At 36.1% G+C, this 23,663-nt stretch overlaps 2 protein-coding genes and 1 pseudogene across 2 annotated transcripts; 2 read left to right on the top strand and 1 right to left on the bottom strand.

Moving 5' to 3' along the window:
• The first annotated feature begins 357 nt into the window (after positions 1 to 357).
• Positions 358 to 1,281, top strand: LOC107158881 (olfactory receptor 4C15-like). The gene has a single exon (XM_048788839.1). It carries the CDS (start codon positions 358 to 360, stop codon positions 1,279 to 1,281), a length of 924 nt encoding a protein of 307 aa, XP_048644796.1.
• An 11,804-nt stretch (positions 1,282 to 13,085) lies between these two features.
• On the top strand, positions 13,086 to 13,997 carry LOC107158891 (annotated as a pseudogene).
• A 7,521-nt stretch (positions 13,998 to 21,518) lies between these two features.
• On the bottom strand, positions 21,519 to 22,451 carry LOC107158897 (olfactory receptor 4C16-like). Its single transcript, XM_015505390.1, has one exon. It carries the CDS (start codon positions 22,449 to 22,451, stop codon positions 21,519 to 21,521), a length of 933 nt encoding a protein of 310 aa, XP_015360876.1.
• Between the last annotated feature and the right edge of the window lie 1,212 nt (positions 22,452 to 23,663).

The raw sequence follows: 23,663 nt of genomic DNA on the forward strand, positions 1-23,663 counted from the left end.
ATATCTCAATAAGTAGTACTCATAAAAATAATAATAAATGCTTATAATTAGTCTGGCATGTGGGTATACTCCTGTAATCCCAGAGGCTCTGAAGGCTGAGGCAGGAAGATTGCAAGTTTGACATTCATCTCAGCAACTCAGCAAGACATTCCTGAGACTTTGTGTCGAAAAACTAAAAAAGGGCTGGAGATGTGTCTTAGTGGTTATAAAACACAAGGTTTAATTACTGGTACAAAAAAATCATAAGTATATAACAGCTTTTTGGTGTGACTATTACTATTAAAATTAGTTTGATGCAATTTTTATTCTACTTGCAGAACCATATCATCAGTTTTATATTAACCATTTCTTAAGATTATGAGAAACCAAAGCTTCATAACTGAATTTGTCTTCATGGGGCTTTCACAGAATCTTAATGTTCAGAAAATATTATTTGTTTTGTTTTTGTTGGTCTACATTGCAACTATTATAGGCAATATGCTAATTGTAATGACCATCATCTATAGCCCTGCACTGCTGGGCTCCCCCATGTACTTCTTCTTGGCTGTCCTGTCCTTCCTGGATGCCTGCTACTCCTCTGCCATCACACCAAAGATGGTTGTGGACTCCATTCATGAAAGGAAAACCATCACATTTGAAGGATGCATGATTCAACTTTTTGCTGAACACTTATTTGGTGGGACAGAGGTGATCATCCTCTCAGCCATGGCCTATGACCGCTATGTGGCCATTTGCAAGCCTTTGCACTACTCTGCCATCATGAACCGGAGGCGCTGTGGGGTTCTGGTGGGGGTGTCCTGCTCAGGGGGCTTCTTGCATTCTATCACATTGGTTCTGTTCACTTTCAACCTTCCCTTTTGTGGCCCAAATATCATTGATCATTTCATGTGTGACCTGTACCCATTACTGGAGCTGGCCTGCACTGACACTCATGTCCTAGGCCTTCTGGTGATCGCCAACAGTGGGTTTATCTGCATCATCAACTTCTCCTTGTTGCTGGTCTCCTATGGTGTCATCTTGTTCTCCCTGAGAAAACACAGTGCTGAGGGGCGGAGGAAAGCCCTGTCCACCTGTGGATCTCACATTATTGTTGTGGTTTTGTTCTTTGTCCCCTGCATATTTATATATGCACGACCTCCATCTATATTCTCTTTTGATAAAGAAGTGGAAATGTTTTACACTGTCTTCACTCCCTTGCTCAATCCTTTGGTTTACACACTGCGAAACAAGGAAGTGAAAAATGCCATGAGGAAATTGTGGAAGAGACTTGGTGATCTCTGATAAAAAAGTAATTACAGCACAAAAAATATAATGTAATATATATATATATATGTATATATATGTTATTATTTAGTTAGACAAACATTTTTTGGCCTTGTTCCTTATATGGAAAGTGATTACTTAATTCTAAGAAGACATGATACTGAGTGGGAGATTTAAAATTAATATTTTCAATATGAGATCACAATTTCACTCAGTGTTGCCTACTCAATGCTGTCATATGAAAATTAAAGATAGTTTGATTTTATTCTTTCTTAAATTTATTAAAAATTGGAGGGAATTTAACTTATAAGAATTATTTCCATTCATATTACACTTTCAATTGTAGAAAAATTCTTATGGAAGAAAATATTAGAAATTAGAACATTTCAAGTGAAAAAAATGTTCTGATACTGAAGTCAATGATTCTCATGTAGAATATCAGGATTTAAGAACATCAAAGAGAAGAACTTTTAAGGCACCTGCATCATATCACTTCATTTAAATTGTGAATCCAGTATCATCTTCTAAAGTTGATTCACTTCTTGAATATGAGTGATTAAAATCTTATTGGTCCAATTCTGCCTATGGTAATGGTCTCCTGGGTCATGTGACCACCTTATACCAATCAGCTACTGCAAAGAAGTTGGAGCTCTTCAACAGGGAGTCAGCAATGATGTATTTTATTCTCTTACAATGAAAGGTAACTCCTGAGACACCACAAAATTAGCCATATCACATCAAAGGTACAGGTGTATGGGCACACTTTCCCCACACCCCAACTGAGGGAATAGAACACAGAAGAACCAGATGTAAATGTAAATTTTCAAAAGAGGATTAACTAAAGATGACTTGATGATTTTCATTTTCCTGAGTTCAAATAACTTATTTGGGCAATTATCAATAAATAGATCATTTCAATTTATAAACATATTTCGTGTCATTACTATGTTTTGTTAGTCTCGGGTTGTCAAGTGTCATGGGTGATAATTTATTGAGTTAAATATTTATTTTTTCCTAGGAAAAAACAAAACAAAACAACAACAAGCACAGAAACAAAAACCATTGCTGACATGCCAGTTGAGTATTACAGAAAAAAATAGTAAATCATCTCTTTTTTCCCTCTCCTCAATTTTTCATGCCACCCCCAAAGTAAAAGAGTTTATAAGTAGTCTTTCTCATAATAGACATGCAAATGATACTAGTAATTTCATTGATCACCCCTGAAAATGTACTTCAAGTATTACATTGTTAGTCAAAAACCTCACCTGAACAATGTGGGTGTCCTACAGGAGACCAAGAGTGTGACAAGGCTCAGACATGAGACTATGCTTCTCCTTGGCCTTTCCTTTCTTCACATCTACCTGTCCTCAAAGCAGGAGTAGCTTCTTCATGCCCTCTGCCTTCCAAGGTCCTCATACTTTACTTCATTTTCACTAGGAACTAGCTCAAGAAGCTGCTACATTGGCTCCATTGCATTATGTACCTGTGAAGCCAAGATTTAAAATGTAGCTGTAGGGTACAACACTGTTTTGGCAAGATTGCACTGACCAACACCAGTTTATGTCTGCTCCCTCATATGCTCAAATTCAAACTCAATTTTTTTTTTAATGGCCAACATTTTCATCATGGATTGTGTCGTTATATATAAGGAGAAAATCCGCTAACATTCAGTAGGGAGATAAACAAATACTGAAAGACATCTAGCCAAAAGTTTCATTTTCACTAGTTTATTGAACAACAGTGATTCAAAATTCTCTCCCAAACCATGGTTGCTTTGGTTTTCCATTTTATTTTCTATGCTGAATACTTTAGGCATGGTGAAGCTCATTCCAATATTTTCAGCTTTTAGTCTATTTAACTGTTATGCTAATTATAATTTAACCTGTTATAGTTTTTGTAGTTATTCCAAGAGTTTTCTGAAACACATTATGATAATGTAAAAGTGATAATTTAGAAAAATGTCTCTGGATATCTGAGAGAAAACAATACATATAGAACAAGATCCTAATTTTAAAATGTTATTCAGAAATGAAATTTTGTGAAATCATAGGTCAGATACATTCTTGACTTTGTTCAATGTCTTATTTAGGTTTTCCCTCCTAAACTATGCTTTGTCTACTATGGATTGTGGCTCACTCTTGCACTGTGGTTATTATTCTTTCTGATTCCCAGATTATCTTTCTTCTGTGGCTCTTAGTAAAAATACCATTTTCCTTTTGACTCTGACACCTCCCCTTGTCCTCTCATCATTTAAATATTTTTCTCACCATTATTTTTTAAATATATGTATAAACTAACATTCTTTTTGACTCATCCTGAAGATTGCATCCATTAGTGTAATCAGAACACATGAAAAGACCAGTGGTTTCTTCCCTTATTTCTCTATGGATTCTCAGATTTATATTGGCTCCACCTGGATCCTTGGAGTGTGAGTTTTGTGTGGTGTATGGGGTTGTGTATTAGACAGTCATTTCATGAAGTTTGAAAACTCAGGTTTTCATCCTGGACCTCTGATAGCTCCCTACAAAACTCTACTACTCACTTTAACATGAGCTGTGCGCAGTGGTTTTAATATATTATAAAATATATTAAATGAATAATGTTGAAGTAAAAATGAGAGAATGATACCTTAAATATTGTATGATTCAATTAATATGCACACAGATTAATAATTGAGAACATTAGCAAGTAAGTTACCTGCTTGGTGCAATCTGAAATGGCTTTTCTGAGAAGCTCATGTTTTTAAACTGGTGCTGTGTCCACAGTAGAAATGGAGAGTGGAGGTGAGAGCAGTGGAAGGGTTGATGGTGTGAGGCAGGGAGTGATCAGGGAAAGTATTCAGCAGTTGTTAAATTGGAACATAGATGAGCTCAAGCTCTAGTAGAAAAGGCAGATGGTACAGGGAGCTTTCAATGTCATGGTGAGCATCTCAACCAGTGCATTTGAGAACTGTAGAAATATTCCATCATGTTTATGAATCATCATATTTTCCAATGCACACACAAATATGTGTATATGTACACATACACATGTACACACACATACACACATTTATTTATTTATTTTTGGTACCAGTGTTTGAACCCATGGATGCTTGTCCACTGAGTCCTATCTCCAGCCCCTTTCTTTTTTTCTTTTGAGACAATGTCTTGCTAAGTTGCTTAGAGCTCTGTTAATTTGCTGAGGCTGGCTTTAATATGCATCTTACTAAAATGTCAAGATTGCTAAAGATGATTTGTCATAAAATGACATATGATGAGAAGGGCAGAATTTCAGAAAAAAATATATAAAAAATGTAAAAATTGGTTTGTAACATATGAATAAGATGCAATTTTATAAACATGATATAATTTATATTTCATAAGATAATTTTTGTATAATAATAAAGTAACATCATAACATTTATTTTGCAAATGCCTCAACTTTTCTGGAAAAATTATCAAGCTTTATACACGGGACAGCCATACTTGTATATGAGAAAAAAGAATATAAAGGGATACACACATACAGATATGTCTATAAATGTTTTAGGATGTGCTTTTAGAAGATAAGATTGGTTATTTCTAGAGAGTAGAAAAGTAGATTCAAATAATCTAAAAAGAGATGTTAATTTTCTTCTTACATTTTTCTGTTTACTCTGTTTTACCATGATCATTATTCTATAATAATTTTTCTATGATAAATATATATTATTCTATAATAATTATATAGTTAATAGTGGAACACAAAATTTTGAAAATAATTTTGAATAGTTATCAATAACACTGATAGTCACTTACATTTGAGTAATAATATATCAATTGGTAAATTATTCTAAAGTTATTTGTAGACCCATTAATGAGAGTGAAAATTTGAAATAGCATAAATATTCCAATGAACAAACGATTGAAGAGATTATGGTCTTACTTCTGAATTTTGGGTTCCATTTCATGTTGTGCTATCTCCAACTGCCTAAACTAATACTTCTTATAATGATTTATACTATTAAATTAGCAATTAATCTTAATAGTAAAACAAGAAGATTTGTTATAATAATTCTTAGTCAAAATAATGATATAAAATGGCATGGCATGATAATTTCAATCATATTAACTATATATGCTGTGAATAAGGATCATAAATCGTATATTGGAATTATGGATTTTTTAAAATTACAGATAATGCTTTCAGAGAAAGTATTCTTGGGAATTCAGAGCATAGACAAAAAAGCACACTGCTTAGGTTATAAAAGTATTAGAAATTTGGGCTGGGGTTGTGGCTCAGTGGTAGAGTGCTTGCCTCTCATATGTGAAGCACTGGGTTTAATTCTCAGTACCACATATAAATAAATGAATAAAATAAAGATCCACCAACAACTAAAAAAATTAAAAAAAAAAACTATTAGAAATTCTATTCCATAACTAATTTATAGGCAAAGAAGCTCATGGAAAATGTTTGTGAAGAGAAAGAGAGTATAGTTTCCTTCAATTTTTTTGACTTCAAGGAATTATCCAGACTTTGTTTATTATGACCATTAGTGCACTGATGCATTAGACACAAGGGAAATAGGTAAATGGTTGTCAAAATAGATTCTTCATAAAGCATATTTCATACAAGATATTAAGGAGGCGAGAGATAATAAACACAAAAAAGAGTGAACTGAACTGAAAGGATTCTTATCACGTGGGATTTTCCAACATTATTAGTGCTTACTTGTATTGAAATAGTGTTTTTTTTTCTTCAAATTTCAGAATACAGGGATAAAATTCATTAGTACATGATATATGTATGTGCTCATGTGTGCATATAACACTTTTCAGTTCTTCTGAAAGTTCAGAAAGCATTGAGCAACTATTTGCACTCTGTTTTGGTTCACAATTACTAGGCTTCAAAGCATTTAAGTCACTTACCCAAGGGGAAAAAAACAAGTTCTACAGTTCTCAATCTAGGTCAGAATAAAATATTTGAAGGGAATTTATTTTTATTCCAAAGATACAAAAGCTTTGGTTCAATCCACTGTGTTTCTGAGTCAATAGATAAATGTTACAGAGGTCTGGATATCAGCTAACAAAGATTCATAGGGGATCTTGCTTCACCCCAAAGGCAGATAGCACAACACAAAGGAGATAGCACAACATAGTACAGAACCCAGAATTCAGAAGTAAAACCATAATCTCCTCAAGATGTAATTTCTTTCATCTGTACATTAAACATTTTGTCAACTGCATGCTGCCTACAGCCTCTGACAGAGTGACTGAATTCATTCTGTTTGGGTTGACACAAGACGCTGGCAAGCAGAAATTGCTATTTGGGATTTCTTGATTCTTTACCTCATTACTCTGTTGGGGAACTTTCTCATTGTGGTGACCATTAAAACAATCCAGATCCTTATGAGTCCCATGTATTTTTTCCTCTTCTACCTGTCTTTTGCAGATGCTTGCTTCTCTACAACTACAGCCCCCAGACTGACTGTGGATGCCCTTTCTCAGAAGAAGATTATTTCCCACAATGAGTGCATGACTCAAGTTTTTGCAGACCATTTCTTTGGCTGCATAGGTATTTGTGCTCATCCTCATGGCCTTTGATCGCTATGTGGCCATTTGTAAGCCCTTGTGATATATAACCATCATCATGAGCCAGCGTGTCTGTCATGCATAGTAATTTTGCCTTGGGTGGGTCTTGCATCCTTCTTCAGCAGATTTCCCAGGCTTTGAGATTTCCTTTCTGTGGCCCCAATGTGATTTATCACTATTTCTGTGTTTTGCAACTTTTGTTGAAACTTGCCTGCATGGACACTCATGTCATCAATCTGCTCATAGTGTTTAACAGTGGGGCCATACGCATGGTGAGTTTCACAGTCTTTCTTATCTCCTATATAGTTATCCTGTACTTTCTGAGAAACCACAGTGCAGAAGGAAGGTACAAAGCCCTTTCCACATTTACCTCCCAATTTATGTTTATTATTGTTGTCATATTTTTGGTCCATTTATATTTATATACACTCATCCATCAACCACCTTTCCAGTACACAAGATGCTGGCTGTGTTTTATACAATTGGAAATCTTTATTGAATCCTTTGATCTATACACTGAGGAACACAGAAGTGAAAAATGCCATGAAAAAATTATGGTGCAGCAAAGTATGTCTTAAATTGATAAATGTTATGTGTATTATAAAATATACATACTTTCAGTTTAGTTTTTATTGCATGGACTGTAAAGATATTATATTTCTTGGGAACATGCAAGAATTGAAAATCCAGGTCTAGCATTTCCTAACTTTGGACTTTTAGTTTTATGGGAAAATGTTTTATATCATCATTTTCACTTGAAAATAATTATTCATATATATATATATAATATTATACATTATATATTATATTATATACTCACCTATATCTATCTATATCTGTATCTATATCTATCTATATAAAATACAGTAACCAGTCTGAAAATCATAATATCATGATTTCAGTTACATTGACACCAAGATAATGGAAGAAAATGATGTACTTTGTTAGGTGCATGAGCATCTCCATTGACTAAATACAAAATGTCACAATACTGCACCAAATACCTCAAAGATTTTGAATCAAAGATTTCAAATACCTGTGATACAGATGTGGTGGAGTAAAAATTCACATGCCAAAGAGGACATTATCAAAGCTGTCAGTGCTATTCACAAGTGACACATTTGTTTACACTCCCTTCAGATGAGTACTCACAATTCTCTTTATTTTGTGGGTCACAATTTATTCTTAAAGCATTGGAATCTAGTCCTATGTAGTTTAAAGTGTTGGATCTTATGTAAGCAAGGCATAATTGAAATAAAAATTTGATTCTTGTCTGTTGTTACTCCTTCAAACTTAATACAGGGGAGAGGTTTTTTTATCTGTCTGAATGAAATTTCACAAACCTTTCTTCTTACTCTTTTCTTCTCACTGTAACATAACACAGAGACCAGATTCCCCTGGGTGTTAGGCAAGGCTGAAAATTAAAATGCTCAGTGCATTATATTAACCAAACTGTCAAAAATCCCCCCACTCACCACTCCACTCCAAAAATACCCCAATTCAATTTTAGGCCTGGGACCCTAAAATTGGAAAGGCAGACAGCTCAGTCTGGGGGACAAGGGAGAAAAAAGCCCTACTTGACTTTGAATCTTAACACACTGGCTCACTGTCTCTGAAACTGGCAGATGTCGAAAGATTTATATTTTGCTTCCCTTGGGGGCCTTTTCATAAACTTTTTCAAGATTATCTCTGACTTTTCTAATTGTAGACTCCTTGATGTAGGAATAAAATATCAATTCCTTAGATCATCAGTGATGTATTCTTTGCTCTTCAAACAGCCAGCAGGTACCTTCTAAACACTCTGTCCTTCTGAGTAACCAAATATCTACATCTATATCTCTGTATGTATAAGGATGGACACAGCTAAGTTTCTTCAGTTCTTGTAAAATTATATTTTAAACCAACATAACTAAAAGGCCTATTTGAGCTAGAACCTGGTAAAAAGAGCATTATATTTCCAGGTCCCTAGATATACTAGGTTATGAGACTGGCAAAGCTTCTCTAGGCAGGTTGCAAAGTCTAGACATTCTAAAGGTTTGTGGTGCTTCACCTCTTACCACTTTAGTGATGGGAATGAAAGTAAAAAAATATTTCTAAACCATAAAATAGGCATGAGGGAGTCTAGTAAAATAATGAATTTTTCACTAACTGCTTAGACTAAATCATAGATATTGAGGTTCACATATGAAGTATTTGTGGTACCTCTCTTTTATCAGTCTTGGCTTTTGCATTTGCTTAGCTTTTCAAACAGTTAACCTAGTTACTGAACCAGTACTAGGGAGCAAGTATGCTTCCTCTGTGCCAGGGCTGGGACACATTCCCCAAGCTATAGGCAATCCATCAACAGCCTCAACTCTTTAAGTTATTTCTCTTCCAAGTCTTTACAAACACTCACTGCACTAAAGACCTTAAGAGCCTGCCTTCTTTCTTTTTCCCTCCTTCTTGCATTAGTAACTTAGGTAAAGTACTAAGGAGTGAGCACGATTCCCAAAAGCAAAACAGTAGGATGGGAGTGACTCATGTACTTGAACAAGCTCTTCCATGTGGGCCATTTGAACACACATGTCTGTCTATGTCAAGGGAGTTGCTTGCAGATGGGAGCCAACCCAATAGAGTTGGGGAGGAGATGAGGGGCTGAAGCATGGGGTATCTGAGCTCAACCTCCCATTCTAAGAATCCTGCTACTGCTTTCCGCCTAGCAGGAGATTCCCACTCACTTTAGTCCCTTCTCCTTCCGGGGCTATAAAGCAGTTCCAATGCATCTTATATCCATGACTAGTAGAAATACTGACATTATGCAGTTTGGATCTGATGGTAACCTAAGCAGTTGTATTACTGCAGGGGAGAGAAAACAGAAATAAACCTCATGTGAGCATTTAGCTCTTCAGCCTGCCAAATATTGAGGTGTAAGTGATACATTGGAAACAAAGATGAAATGGAACTTCAGAGCATCACTATGTAAAAACCTTCACCAAGATTTGAAAAACAATTTCCTACGCATTATGAAGTTGTCTGCTGCCACATATATAAACAATGGAAATTCCAAGGGAAATGCAAGTCTTGAGTGATGATGGAGATATAAGGAGAAGGGATAAGAGTCATCTCAGGAAGACACTCTTGCAGAGGCAGAGAATTGACATGGTCAGGGAGAATGGAAAGAAGTCCTGGTGACAGATCTTGAAGAGATCAGACTCTGGAGACAGAAACACCATCCTAGGTCACTGATTTAATTACTTCAGAGAATCTTTTCCTGTGTTGAAGGAATTGGAGTCTGCTAGCAAGAGTCATTTTCACTAGTGAATAGTAGGATTCAACTCCAAAGCTTCTTGCCAAAAACTGTTGGCTGCTAGAAGTTATCACTGGGGAATTGAAAAACAGCTGTGCCTGTTAGTGTAGAAATAGTTTTGGCAGCAAATATTCTGAATAATTAAAGCATTGTATCAGCCTTGGATACCAAGGGACTGTGTTGGAAGGAGCTATTGACCACAGCTTCCCATATCCCTCAGGGAATGCTCCTTTCCCTTCCCAGCTTCTCAAGCCAGCAGCCGAAGCTGGTTTCAAGGGATCTGTAAGCAGGGCTGATCTAAAGAATGGATCATTGTCATGCCCTCAGAATAGCTCATATCCCTAAGAAATTACACCTTAGAGAAACACTTGACATATGCCTGAAAGCCTCTATATATCAGAAAATTAATCATTTTGGTTTTATAAATTATGAAATAGGATGAAGATAAATCTTTGATTAGAAAATCACTGTGAATATTCACTTTAAGTCAAAAATATCTGCATACAGAGTCCTCCATTAGAAGGTAGCAGGTAAGACTCAAGTTCTGAAAGTTCATCTATTTTTTTAGTTGCATAACAAATCAGTAAAAGAGTAAAGGCAATACATCTCATTATCATTTTCCAAATGGGAGAACTAATTCTATTTGGTTAGACTTTTGATTCCAAGCTTTGCTCAGGAAAGAAAGAACACTAAGTTCTCATATGGTATTTTAAAATTTTTCAATGCTATGTTTCTGATAACCTCTGCAAGTCATCTTTCATGAATGTAAATATATAGGAGTAGAAGGAAGTTTCTTATGAGTATGCTTGTCAGTAATAGGATAATCATAAACCCAAAATCTAAATTTCTATCTCATATATTTTAATGTTATTTAATACATAAGGGTAATGACACAAAGAAAGGACATCTATTTTAGTGTTCAGACATTTTCTGCTAAATATGATACATATCAACTGACAGTTAAAAATTGACATTAAAAATATAAGCTCAAGATTTTTATGGGTTACTGATTTATTCATGTATGTTATTAAAATAAAAATAGATGATTTTTCAAGTTAATCCTCTTCTCATAGTATGGAAGTTACAAAATTGTTTCACAAATATTCTCTCTTTCATTCTGTTTCTCTCTCTCTCTCTTTCTTTTTGGGTACATGATTACATTCCTAGTCTGTGGAAATGTATTTTATCCTGGAAAGCTGAATGTTGGCACTTCTGGCAAGCTATCAATTGCATTCCAAGGAGACATGTTTAAAAATGTTTCTTCACTGATACAATATTGGATAAATATGTTTTGGATAATCACACATGGGATGTGTAAAAAATTAGCTTCTTGTGATGATTAACACAAGAGTGATGTTCAACTCAGATTCTTTATACTTTAAGATCATTAAAAAACCCTTAAAAGTGAATGACTTTTTGATTTAATTTTCAACACTTCAACCCTATTGAGAAGAAGAAAATTTACCAAGAGAAAAGGAGAAACAAGTAAAAGTAATTTTGTGTCTATTTTGTCTGTCATAGCCCATGATTTGGCTAACTCACGACTCTCAATACAATATATTGACAAAATGAATGGGAACATAATGGGCCAGATATGTCTTCCAGATTGCATTTAAGTAGCTTACACTTTAATTTATGTTTTTACTTCCCTATATGAGTCTCATCTTGACAAGAAAGTTCTAGGAAAAATGTTTTGCTTTTGAAAGTGAAACCCATGATAATATTATTGTGCACATTAAAATAAATCTTCATTGAAAGAAGTACCATTTCAAAATTGAATAATCATTGACTTTTGCAGGACATAAACAAAATGAAGAATTCAAGTAGTATCTATCCCTCAACTCTAAAACAACATATTGTTCCCTTTTCTGGATTTCTGCTCTGTTTCATGGACTTTTCAGATTGGATAATAAAAACTCTTCTTGGAAATAAAATCATGATCTGATCCTATGATAGCTGCCAGGTGATGTCCCTCCATATAACTCCAGTTCCAAACTTCATATGATAAAAACTTGAATGAGAGCAATATGAATAATGGAGTAGTCATATATTCTACTACCATTTCATTTAAATGTAACCAAGAGACTACAAATGCTCTTTATAGGGTAGTAGTGGCATTTAGTTTCTTATTTATATCATGAAACTCCAAGGCACACAGATATACTATAAATATTGTCATATATTTGTAAAACATGGTTGCTTATATTTACTATGAAAAAACTGAAGTTATTATTAAATTGATCCATATCTTTTAATTTCACATTAATTGAATTGGCAAAGAAATTATCAGAATCATGTAAAAATTAAACAGGATTTGTATTTGAAGGAAAATATGGAAAATAATTACATACATAAGAATATTTGAGACTCATAATACAATGAATCGGTCATTAAAATTGAGGAATGTTTGTTGATGTGATTTTTTTTTTGAGAGAGAGAGAGAGAGAGAGAGAGAGAGAGAATTTTAATATTTATTTTTTGGTTTTTGGTGGACACAACATCTTTGTTTGTATGTGGTGCTGAGGATTGAACCCAGGCTACACGCATGCCAGGTGAGCACGCTACCGCTTGAGCCACATCCCCAGCCCCTGACGTGATTTTTTAAGAAACTGTAGACAGATAGCATGGCATGGGAGTGCATGCCTGTAATCCTAGAGACTCTGAAGGCTGAGGCAGAAGGATGACAAGTTAGGACAGCCTCAGAAACTTAGACATTCAACAATTTAATGAAACTATGTCTCAAAAAACAAACAAACAAAAAACCTTAGGATGTAGCTCAGTGGAAAAATGAAAGAAAGTAAAAAAGAAAGGAAGGGAGGAAGAAAGAAAAAATGTAAACATAGACTGGGGTCCCTGATGAGAAATATAAATTTTGCTTAAAATATTTCATAACATAACATAGCATATTGTTAATTAATTCCTTTATTTTTGCAAATAAACCATCTCACACTCACCCATTCTCCTCATTCATGAAATCCACTATAATGTGGATCTTGACACATGATCCATTTAGGAAGGAAATAGTATTTGGAATGGTATTTGTCACATTTTTGTTTTTCTATATGGGGATGTTGATGGGTAATTGCTGATTATCACCACATCAAGACCAGTTGGGCACTTGGCAGTCCAATGTACTTCTTCCTCTTATATTTATACTTATCTAACACCTGCTTCTTTACTTCCATAGCTCCTAGAACAATTGTGGATGCCCTTTGGAAGAAGATCACTATTTCTTTCAGTGAGTGCATAATCCAAGTCTTTTCATTGCATTTATTTTGCTGCTTGGATATCTTCATCCTCATCCTCATGGCCATTGACCAATATGTGGCCATAGGAAAAAACCCCTGCACTACATGACCATCATGAGCCACCAAGTCTGTAGAATGCTGGTGGCTGTGTCCTGAGTGGGGTCCTGTGTGCATTCTTTAGTTCAGATTTTTCTTGCCTTGCGTTTGCCTTTCTGTGGTCCCAATGTGATCGACCACTACTTCTGTGACTTGGAACCCTTGTTGAAGCTCGCCTGCACAGACATATATGTGACCAACCTCCTCCTGGTGTCCAACAGTGGGGCCATTTGTACAGTGAGTTTTGTTGTGCTCATGTTCTCCTATGTCATCATCTTGCATTCGCTGACAAACCACAGTGCAGAGGGGAGGAGAAAGGCCCTCTCCACCTGCATCTCCCACATCACTGTGGTCATCTTGTTCTTTGGACCATGCATATTTATATATACACGGCCTGCGACCACCTTCCCCATGGATAAGATGATAGCTGTGTTTTACACCATCGGAACACCTTTGCTCAACCCTCTGATTTACACACTCAGGAATGCCGAAGTGAAAAATGCCATGAGGAAGTTGTGGAGCAAGAAATTGGTCTCTGATGACAGGAGATGAATGCCATCATATTTTGTGTTGACCTGGAAGAGGTAAAAAGAATATTATTTTTATAGTTTGGTTAATATACTAAAAACTTATCTCCTGTGGGTTAAGTTCCTTCTGGAAAGGAGGCACTGCACATACAGACACTAATTAATGTTGAGTCAGGTTTATTAGAGGAAGAATCAGCAATCCTGAAGACCAGCATCACATAGTTGATGCCAATGTCTGCAGTAACCAAATTCCAGGGACCATGGCTGCAGTAACCTTCAAGTGCCTGGGTGGCTGAGCATGGTGAAACAACTTTCTAGATCCACTGTGTGAAAGCAGAGTGTCCTGATTGTCTCTGGTCAGGGGAATTTTCACTTTTGCATCCTTGATTTTGAGATGGGTGTGGTCTTGCCAATTCCTGAGATGATCTCAAGTCATCTTTCTTACTGTCTCTGGGCAAAGTCTTTAGTGTTTCTTTAGTTTCTTTAACAACCACATATTCATTAACCCATTTTTACTTGCAGTTTTCTGGCCAAAGTGCAAGTTTTTCAGATTTTTCTGCTTTGCTTTCTACTCCTGAACATCACATTATTTGGCTAAAAGCTGCCAGCAATATCCTTGCCACTGCCTGAATACTGTTTCCTAGATTCTTTTTCCACCTGATTAAGTCCATAACCTTTAAATTCAGCCTCACCGAGAGTGTCAGGACATGGGGAAAATGTAGACAACTTCTTAGAGAGTTTATTTTGGGGCTCACGGTTTCAGAGGTCTTGGTCCATAGGCTGCAGACTCCATTCCTTGAAGTTCAAGGTGGGGCAGAACATCATGGTGGAAGAGTGTGGCAGAGGAAAGCAATGGGGGATATGACAATAGGAAGCAGAGAGAGAGATAACTAGAGAGGCAGAAAGACAGAAAAGGGAGGAGAGAGAGAGAGAGACTCCATCTTGCTAGGGACAAAATATATACCTTAAAGGAAAACACCCAATGAACCACCACCTCTAGCCACGTATTACATCGTGTTACATGCCTATAGTGACTACCAGTTAATTCCTATCAGGAGATTAATGCACTGATTGGATTATAACTCAAATATTTCACTTTCTTGCATTTTCTCACACATAAGGTTTGGAAGACACCTCATATTGTAACCATAACAAGTGGAAGTCAGAGGGAAAACAAGTAATTTTATGAAAGTAGAAGGGAGATCAAGATAGTAAAGAAAGGAGATCAGAGGAAGGGGGCAGGAGAGGGGGAAAGGGGATGGTGCTGGATAATAAATTGATCAAATTATCTTATATGCAGGTATGTCCACTCTTCAGTATAATTAGTATGCAGCAATACAAATTAAATGAAAAAAGAATCATCTTCAAAGCTCATTTTGTTCTCAGTTAAATATAGTTATACACATAGCTGAAGAAAAAAAATTAAAGTAATCTTTTAAATAGGGTCTTTTGGCCATCATCATTTAAAATGATGAATATTTTCTTAGAAATGTTTTTTCTTTGCTGATGAATTTCCACTATGAATAGATTGTATGATTTGGAGAAAATATGTAACTTATATCTTTGATACCAGCAAACCATATTTGAAAGTCTTGATTCTACTTGAATCCTACTTATATAATTCAAAATTTAAACTTGACTTTGAAATAGTCAGCTCACTATTTTATTATCTTATTTTATACTGGAAATTCACAAATACTTCATATATGTTCACAGTTATTGTAGTATTTGTGCAGCATTTTACATGTGTCAATTTGCCAAATTTTCTCCTTGTGCTTCTGTGAAAGTATTAATAGTGCTATATCATGCATGAAATTAAAATATGTGTATTAAATTAAAAATAATTTTATAAGGGCTGGCGTTGTGACTCAGTGGTAGAGAACTTGCTTAGCACATGTGAGGCACAGGGTTCAATTCTCAGCACTACATAAAAAATTTAAAAAAAATTAAAAATAATTTTATAGTGCTTTTTACAATTTCTAGAATATTTTACAGAATGTTTGAAATGAATAGATAAAAGTCAAGAAAGAATAGATCCTAATGTCATTTGATTAATAGTCATTAGAAAAAGTATAAGAAGAGCAGTTTAATTAAAACAAAGCACAAAATTTAACTGTGAAAGACCAATAAAGTGATCTGGAGAAGTTAGTCATTGGCAGTGCAATGAAATAAATAAGGTATGGAATAAGGTTTTAGGGAATGCAATGAAAAAGGAAAAACCTTATGGAAATGGGGAAATTTAAGTTTGACCTTAATTGTGCTAAAAAAAAAAGAAAAATTATTTCACTATTAATATATGATCAGCCTTGATAGAGGAGAGGAGGATTATTAATACTTATGATGAATACATATTTATTTTCTGCATAAACAATCTTATGACTATTTTAAATTTTTTGGTTGCTAAACCTTGAAATTTATTCTGAAATTTAAAATTATATATTTAAAGCTATTTAAAATAATTTTAAAATTATGTTAGAAAAACTGAACAACTAAAGTCATGAGAGTTACATATTGTTAGATTTGTCCAAGAATTGCCATAGGGATTGCCATTAGGCTTGCACCCAGGTCCCTCCAGTGCCCTTAAATCTTCTCCCAACTCTACGTGTGCTTCAGGAGCCTCTATACTCCATGCACTTAGGGAACTGGTTTTGGATGCTCATTATTGCATGGAAGGAAGAAAGAGCGAAAGGCCCATATGCATCTGATTTTTCCCTTGCAGTATTGTGATGTAATTCTCATTCTCATGTTTAATACCCATAGAGTAAATTATATATATATTTAAATATAATTCAAAAGCTACATACAAAGCATGAGGATTTTTTCACTGTGTTTCTGCTTAAGATATCTACTTCTTATTTTGGGCTAGAATTTAGACTTTTTTCATTTGTTTTTATGATTTCAAGAACAAAGATATTGCTTCAAAGGCTGATCAGAATTGAATGAAAACAAATGTGGAGTTTTTATTATATTTGTCTCATTTTTACATCTTTCTCTGCTTTGTATTCATGCCAAAGTCTACGTAAAAGTCATCATTTTGAATAACAATAACATCAAATATGCTTATTTTTCTGTTTTTCAAGAACATTTTTCTCCATGGGTAAATACTCTAAAAATATAGCTGGTAGGCAACTATTTTTTAAAACTTGTCTTAGGAAACAGGTATTTCAACTGAGTCATCTGTTATAGATACAGAGAATTGAGAACTTTTTTACTGAGGTTTCCATTGCAATTAAAAAGTGAAGAAATATTAAAAAAATATATCTGTTGTATTTTAGATCTGTATCAAATTAAGGTTTGAAAATAGTGTAATGCAAAGTAGTTTTCCTATTTACATTGTAATTGATGGAAGTTATTGTTAAGTGATCCTTAATAACCTGTTGGTGGTGTAATTTACTAATCATGAGTTTCAAATTGGGGCAATGCCACCATCAAATTGATGAAATAGAAATTTCTATCACATTCCCCCTCCCATAGAAATATCATTTTGAACAAGTGTCAATGTACAAATATCCTTTCACAAGAGTTAAGAAACCAAGTGAGTGTTTATAGCACCTGAGTGTGTAACACAGACATTAGAAAAAATGAATTTAAAGAGGTAGGAAGAACAGTTTTACTTTATGGGTTTCACCCTTTTTCACATCCCCACGCATGAAGAGAGAGACTCTCCCTGTCAGAAAAGAAGAGGGAAGGGAGCACTGCACTTTGCCCTAGACCACTAAGCAGGGCCTGCCTCAGTGAAATCTAGTGCTGTGCAGACTCTTAGAGCACCAGATTCTAGTCCCAGTACCTGTGGACTGAGCCTCTTACTCACCACAGCACCAGAGGCCCAGACTCTAGGCCTGCCTGGAAGTTCTTGGGGCCTGACTCAACTTGAGTAGCCCTCGACTTTAGACCAATCCCACCAAAGGACGGATCTTGGCCCCAGGCACCAGAATGATCCAGACCCTAGTCATCAGGCTGGTACCCACATACTCAGACTTTAAGGAAATCTTTGGGATATAAGCTCCAAGCTGGCAACCATGAACTGAACTCCCAAGTACGCCCTACTGCCAGGCAATCCCCAGATCTAAGCCTGTCCCACAGGACAAGGATTCAGGCCCCATCCATCACCAGGCTGGCTGCTGTGACCCTATTCATTAGGCCATCACCATTTAATCAGAATCCAGGACAAAGCCTGCAGACACAGACTCCAGAATGGTACCCGTAGACTGAACTTCCAAGCCCTCCCTCATGCCAAACAGGATCCTATGATCCCAAGTTCTGGGCCCATTTCTGTTCCAGGATAGCCCCCCTGACCTCATGCACAGACTGGTTCTGTGGATACAGGCTCCTTGTCCAATTAGCAGCATGCTAGTCTCTGTGGCCTCACACTCAAGGCCAGCCCCTTCAGTCACACCAAAAGCAAATTAAGGGCCAGTCTTTTCCTACTAGTTTCCATTGCTGGACCAGCTCCCACAATCTCAGTCCCCTGGACCATTCTTGTTGGCCCAAGTTTCATCTTTTCCCAGATGGATCTAGCTTCTAGATCAGCATCCACATACCCGACATGCAGGCTAGCCGTAGTGGGCTCAGGCTTCAGGCCAATCTTCAAAGTTGCGGGTTACAGGCCAGCAACAGGCTGACCCTAGGCTACGTGTACCCAGTCTCCATGCCTACATCAGCATAAGGCCAGTTTCAGGCTCCAGAATGGTCTGTGTGGTCCAAGATTCTTCAATATTTAGGATCCATGCCTTCTCCAGAAGACCTAGCATCAAAGTTCAACCCAGCAGACCCCAATGCTAGGATATTTCACATGAACTGAAATTCTAGGGTCACCCCTATAGACCCAGGCTCCAAACCAGTTACCATAGACCCACGGTCTCATCTGGAAATTTGGTTCCCAGAGAAAGCCCTAGGAATTGAAGGTACAGGTTCATTAAAATGGTGGAAGAACAAGGCCTAGTCTAGTTCCTAGAATCCCCTGTGGATTAGACTGGCCCCTGTGGACACAGGCTGAAGTCCATCCACCCTGCACATAATCAAGAGATCCATCTCAGTGGGTCCTGGATTCAAGAAAAAATTCATGGACCTAGATGTGGGGCCTGCCAATTCCTGCTTACAATTCCCATCTGTTATTACAGTCTCTGTACTTTATCTATGAGAGCCTTGGCATGGACTGAATGTCATGAATTCACAACTCACATGTTGAATCCTAACCCCAGCTGAGATGCCATTAGGAGATGGAGACTTAAGGAGGTAATTCAATTGTGAAGGCAGAGTCCTCATGCGTGGAATTAGTGCCCTGACAACAAGAGACAAGGGGGCCTTTATTCCCTCCCTCTCTGCTCTCTGTCATAGAGGACATGGGAAGAGGATGGACATCTGAAAACCAGCAAGAGACCCTTCCAGACCCTGCTGGTGTCCCTCAGTGAATGCTACTGCATCCTGGGTCTGGGTCCTGAGTAAGTTGGAGTGGGTGGATCTGAGCTGCTGGTCTTGCCCTTCCCGGTAGTCCATTGGCCAGAAATGGTGGTCCTGCACCATAGGATTGGCTCTGGTGAGTATCTGCCCCCTCCCCCCAGAAAGGGGTGGACCAGGCCTGCTGTGTACCTGGGCACCTCAGAGGCTGTTGTGGGTGGTTCTGGGAGTAGAGACGCTTTTTAGATCTCTAAATTTGAACATACTAAAATCTTTCTAGGGAATGTAGTTAAAGTCATTTAATGCAAATTACTCATGATTTGTACCAGCATTCAAATTAATGTTTATTAATACTTAATACTTCTCAATATTTAAAAACTGGCACACAGAAATTATAATATTGTGCATTTAATAATGGCATCTGTGCCATTTGTGTTGCACACTAGGAAACATTTTGGGTTGAGGGCACCAATATGTTAATAGAAGAAATACCAAAATTTTGTAAAAATTTCCAATAATACATTTTAAAAACTGATAATGGAAAGTTGGGTTTTCTGTTGTTAGCATAACTTAGAAATATGTTTTCTTTTTAGGGCAGTTTTAGGTTTACATGAAAATCACACAGAAAGTACAGAGAATACCTTAATAATGGCATTCTGCCCCTTATAGTTGTGCAAGGCCCTGTTGTGGCCCCTTGCATTGGTGTTAAACATTTGTTATAATTTTGAACCAGTATTAATAAATTATTACTGAAATTCACAGATTATGTTATTGTTTATTCTTTGTATTGTAGAATTTTATGATAAATTTGTTGTCATGTATCTATTATACATGCATCGTACAGAATAGTTTCACTGTCCTGAAAATGTTCTGTGCTCCATTTATTCTTGGTTTTTCTTCTTTTCCTGAATCCCTGAATACCACTTATTGTTTTGTTACTGTCTTCAGTTCTCCCTTTTCAAGGAGGAAAATTTATAATTCATACACTATAGTAAATATTTGTTACAAAGCTCAAATTCTCTTTTTGGTATTTCAAACTTTGTTAAAATCATTCATATTTTTTAAAGTCTTCAACATCAACAGGTTATATATATTTTTTTACTTTGCAGTACTGAGGATTGAATTATGGGTGCTCTATCACTGAGCTATATTCATAGTACTTTTTAAAATTCTGAGACAGGGTCTTGCTAAATTGAGGAACTGGACTTGAACTTGTGATCCTCCTCTCTCAGCCCCCTGTCACTGGGATTACAGGGGTGCACCAAAATATCTGACTCAACTGCTTGTATTCTTGCCTTCTAATCCATATAAATGTATCATTTTTCATTTGTGTCATCTATGCCACAATCATAATAAGGCTCTATTATGAACAATTTTCAATAACTGTAATTTTTTAAGGAACCTAAGGTCACTCCTTCAAATTAGAAGCAACAAATTAGGACCATAAAGTATATTTTAGGAAAAGAATGACTTTATTAGAAAAAGAAAATAAAACCACAAAGTCTGTGTAAGATCAAAGGACTCCTTTGGAAGGGTGAAATTTCTGCCCATATTCTGCCTGTTCTGGAAGGTTCTTTGTAAACATAAGGTAAGAGTCCAACGTATATTCCTTCAAGTATTGGTTTGGGGATCACCTAGATTATCCATAATGTTAACAATAACAGGACATTTTACAATCATTGCATATGGTACATTCTGCTGAGTTAGGAGGAACAAATAAGTTGAGGTACATAATCAGATATAAGAAGTTGAAATGTCTAACAAATAAGGCTATTTGGATGAGAGAGAACCTGGCAGTCTGTGGATTTGAGAATGTGGAACAATATTGATAAGCAGAGAACACCAATTTGAAAAAAAGGCCAGACAAACACTAGATAAATTTCACAAAAGATCATAGGCAAATAAGAGAATGACAGAGAAGGGAAAAATATTTAAGGCAGCAACCCTTATATATCTGTTGGCACCTCAGCTAGTCTCATTTTCTACATATAGTCAATTCAAACTAACCAGTATACATGTATGCATGTCATTTCCTAAAGGAACTCTCATTCCCCTAGGGAATATTCTATAAAATCTGCTATTTGAAGTTAAAAATTTCTATTTACTTCTTCTAGTTTAATCCAAACTAAGAAGAATTCAAAACCTCCATTCATCTCATGTCATCTGAGACCAATTTCTTGCTCCACAACTTCCTCATGGCATTTTTCACTTCTGCATTCCTCAGTGTGTAAATCAGAGGGTTGAGCAAAGGTGTTCCGATGGTGTAAAACACAGCTATCATCTTATCCATGGGGAAGGTGGTTGCAGGCCGTGTGTATATAAATATGCATGGTCCAAAGAACAAGATGACCACGGTGATGTGGGAGATGCAGGTGGAGAGGGCCTTTCTCCTCCCTTCTGCACTGTGGTTTCTCAGTGAATGCAAGATGATGACATAGGAGAACATGAGCACAACAAAACTCACTGTACAAATGGCCCCACTGTTGGACACCAGGAGGAGGTTGGTTACATATATGTCTGTGCAGGCGAGCTTCAACAAGGGTTCCAAGTCACAGAAGTAGTGGTCAATCTCATTGGGACCACAGAAAGGCAAACGCAAGGCAAGAAAAATCTGAACTAAAGAATGCACACAGGACCCCACCCAGGCCACAGCCACCAATACACTGCAGACCCGGCGGCTCATGATGGTCATGTAGTGCAGGGGCTTACAGATGGCCACATAGCGGTCAATGGCCATGAGAATGAGGATGAAGATCTCCAGGCAGCCAAAGAAATGTAATGAAAAGACTTGGATTATGCACTCACTGAAAGAAATAGTGGCCTTCTTCCAAAGGGCATCCATAATTGTTCTAGGGGCTATGGAAGTAGAGAAGCAGGTGTCAGATAAGGATAAATAGAAAAGGAAGAAGTACATTGGACTGCCAAGTGCCCGACTGGTCTTGATGGTGGTGATAATCAGCAAGTTACCCAGCAACGTCCCCAAATAGAAAAGCAAAAATGTAACAAATACTATTTTCTTCCTAAATGGATCTTGTGTCAACCCAAGTAAGATGAACTCAGTCACATTATTGTTAAGCTGCATGATTCCATGAATGAGAGGAAGGGGTGAGTGTGAGATGATTTATCTGCAAAAAAGAATGGATTTAATTTATGGTGTATTCTGTTAAGTTATGAAATATTTGAAAAAAAAATAGTTCATGGTGCTCTGTGTGATTATGGAATATTTAAAACAAATATAATATTACTATCTGTGTACCTTCTTGCTATGATATTTTAATTATTCATATCACAACTTGATTCCCCAATTTTTAGTGACCATTTAGTCGGGATATCATTTTAAAATAAGGATATTGAATGTGATGCTTTCCTACACAATTCTTCAAAAACAACTCTCCTTAACTTTGGCATGATTTTGATTGATTTTGCAACTTAGATCTACGAATTGTACATACGAATTGTTTTTTACTTCTTTTTTTCATATTAAAAATTCTTGACAGTATATTTGCATGGTGAATACTTTGCATTAAAGACATATTTGATTGCCTTTGGAGCTTCATGATAAAACCATAAAATCACATACTACCCTCAAACTCATACAGTTATTTATACGTGTAATAGATTACATATTTATGAAACTTCATTATAAAAATAAATGATTTATAGCTACATAAATAATTCTAATTCTCTGCATATTTACCAACATACATGCCAGCTTGAAAAGAGGAGTAAGAACCATTTGCTCTTTTCTATGATTCTGTTTAACCTTCAAGTATCTTTATGACATTCAGTATTTGACATTTAAAAAGGCACTTAAATGAATGGTCTTTTATAGTTTGTTATAGCTCAAAAAATCCCAACTTTATTTTTATTGTTCCCTTTTCTGAAAAGCAATCTTAGAGCCTTCACAGTCCCAAAAGACATTAATTTAAAGGAGGAGTTATCCTACTTGATAGTTAAACATTTTCATGGTTTATGTTTTTAACTTAATTTAGACCTGAATTGGTTGTGTATCGTGGTTACTACCAGTCGGTTGGTTAGGACCAGATCGGGATCATAGTGTCTCAAACCTCACATTAAAAGGTGAGAAATTATAGGGGATGTGGTTTTAAAAGACACAGAGTAATCAGTAACCAATTTCATTCAATTTATTTCCATTCCTTTCATACTCAATGTTTAGTCACTTTTCAAATGTCACTTTAAAAATAAAGTTTTCACTAGTATGTGTATAAGGGAGTGTTTATACATACATATATATATATATATATATATATATATATATATATATATATATACA

This window comes from Marmota marmota, unplaced genomic scaffold (assembly GCF_001458135.2).
Source record: "Marmota marmota marmota unplaced genomic scaffold, marMar, whole genome shotgun sequence".
Taxonomy (NCBI): Eukaryota; Metazoa; Chordata; class Mammalia; order Rodentia; family Sciuridae; genus Marmota; species Marmota marmota.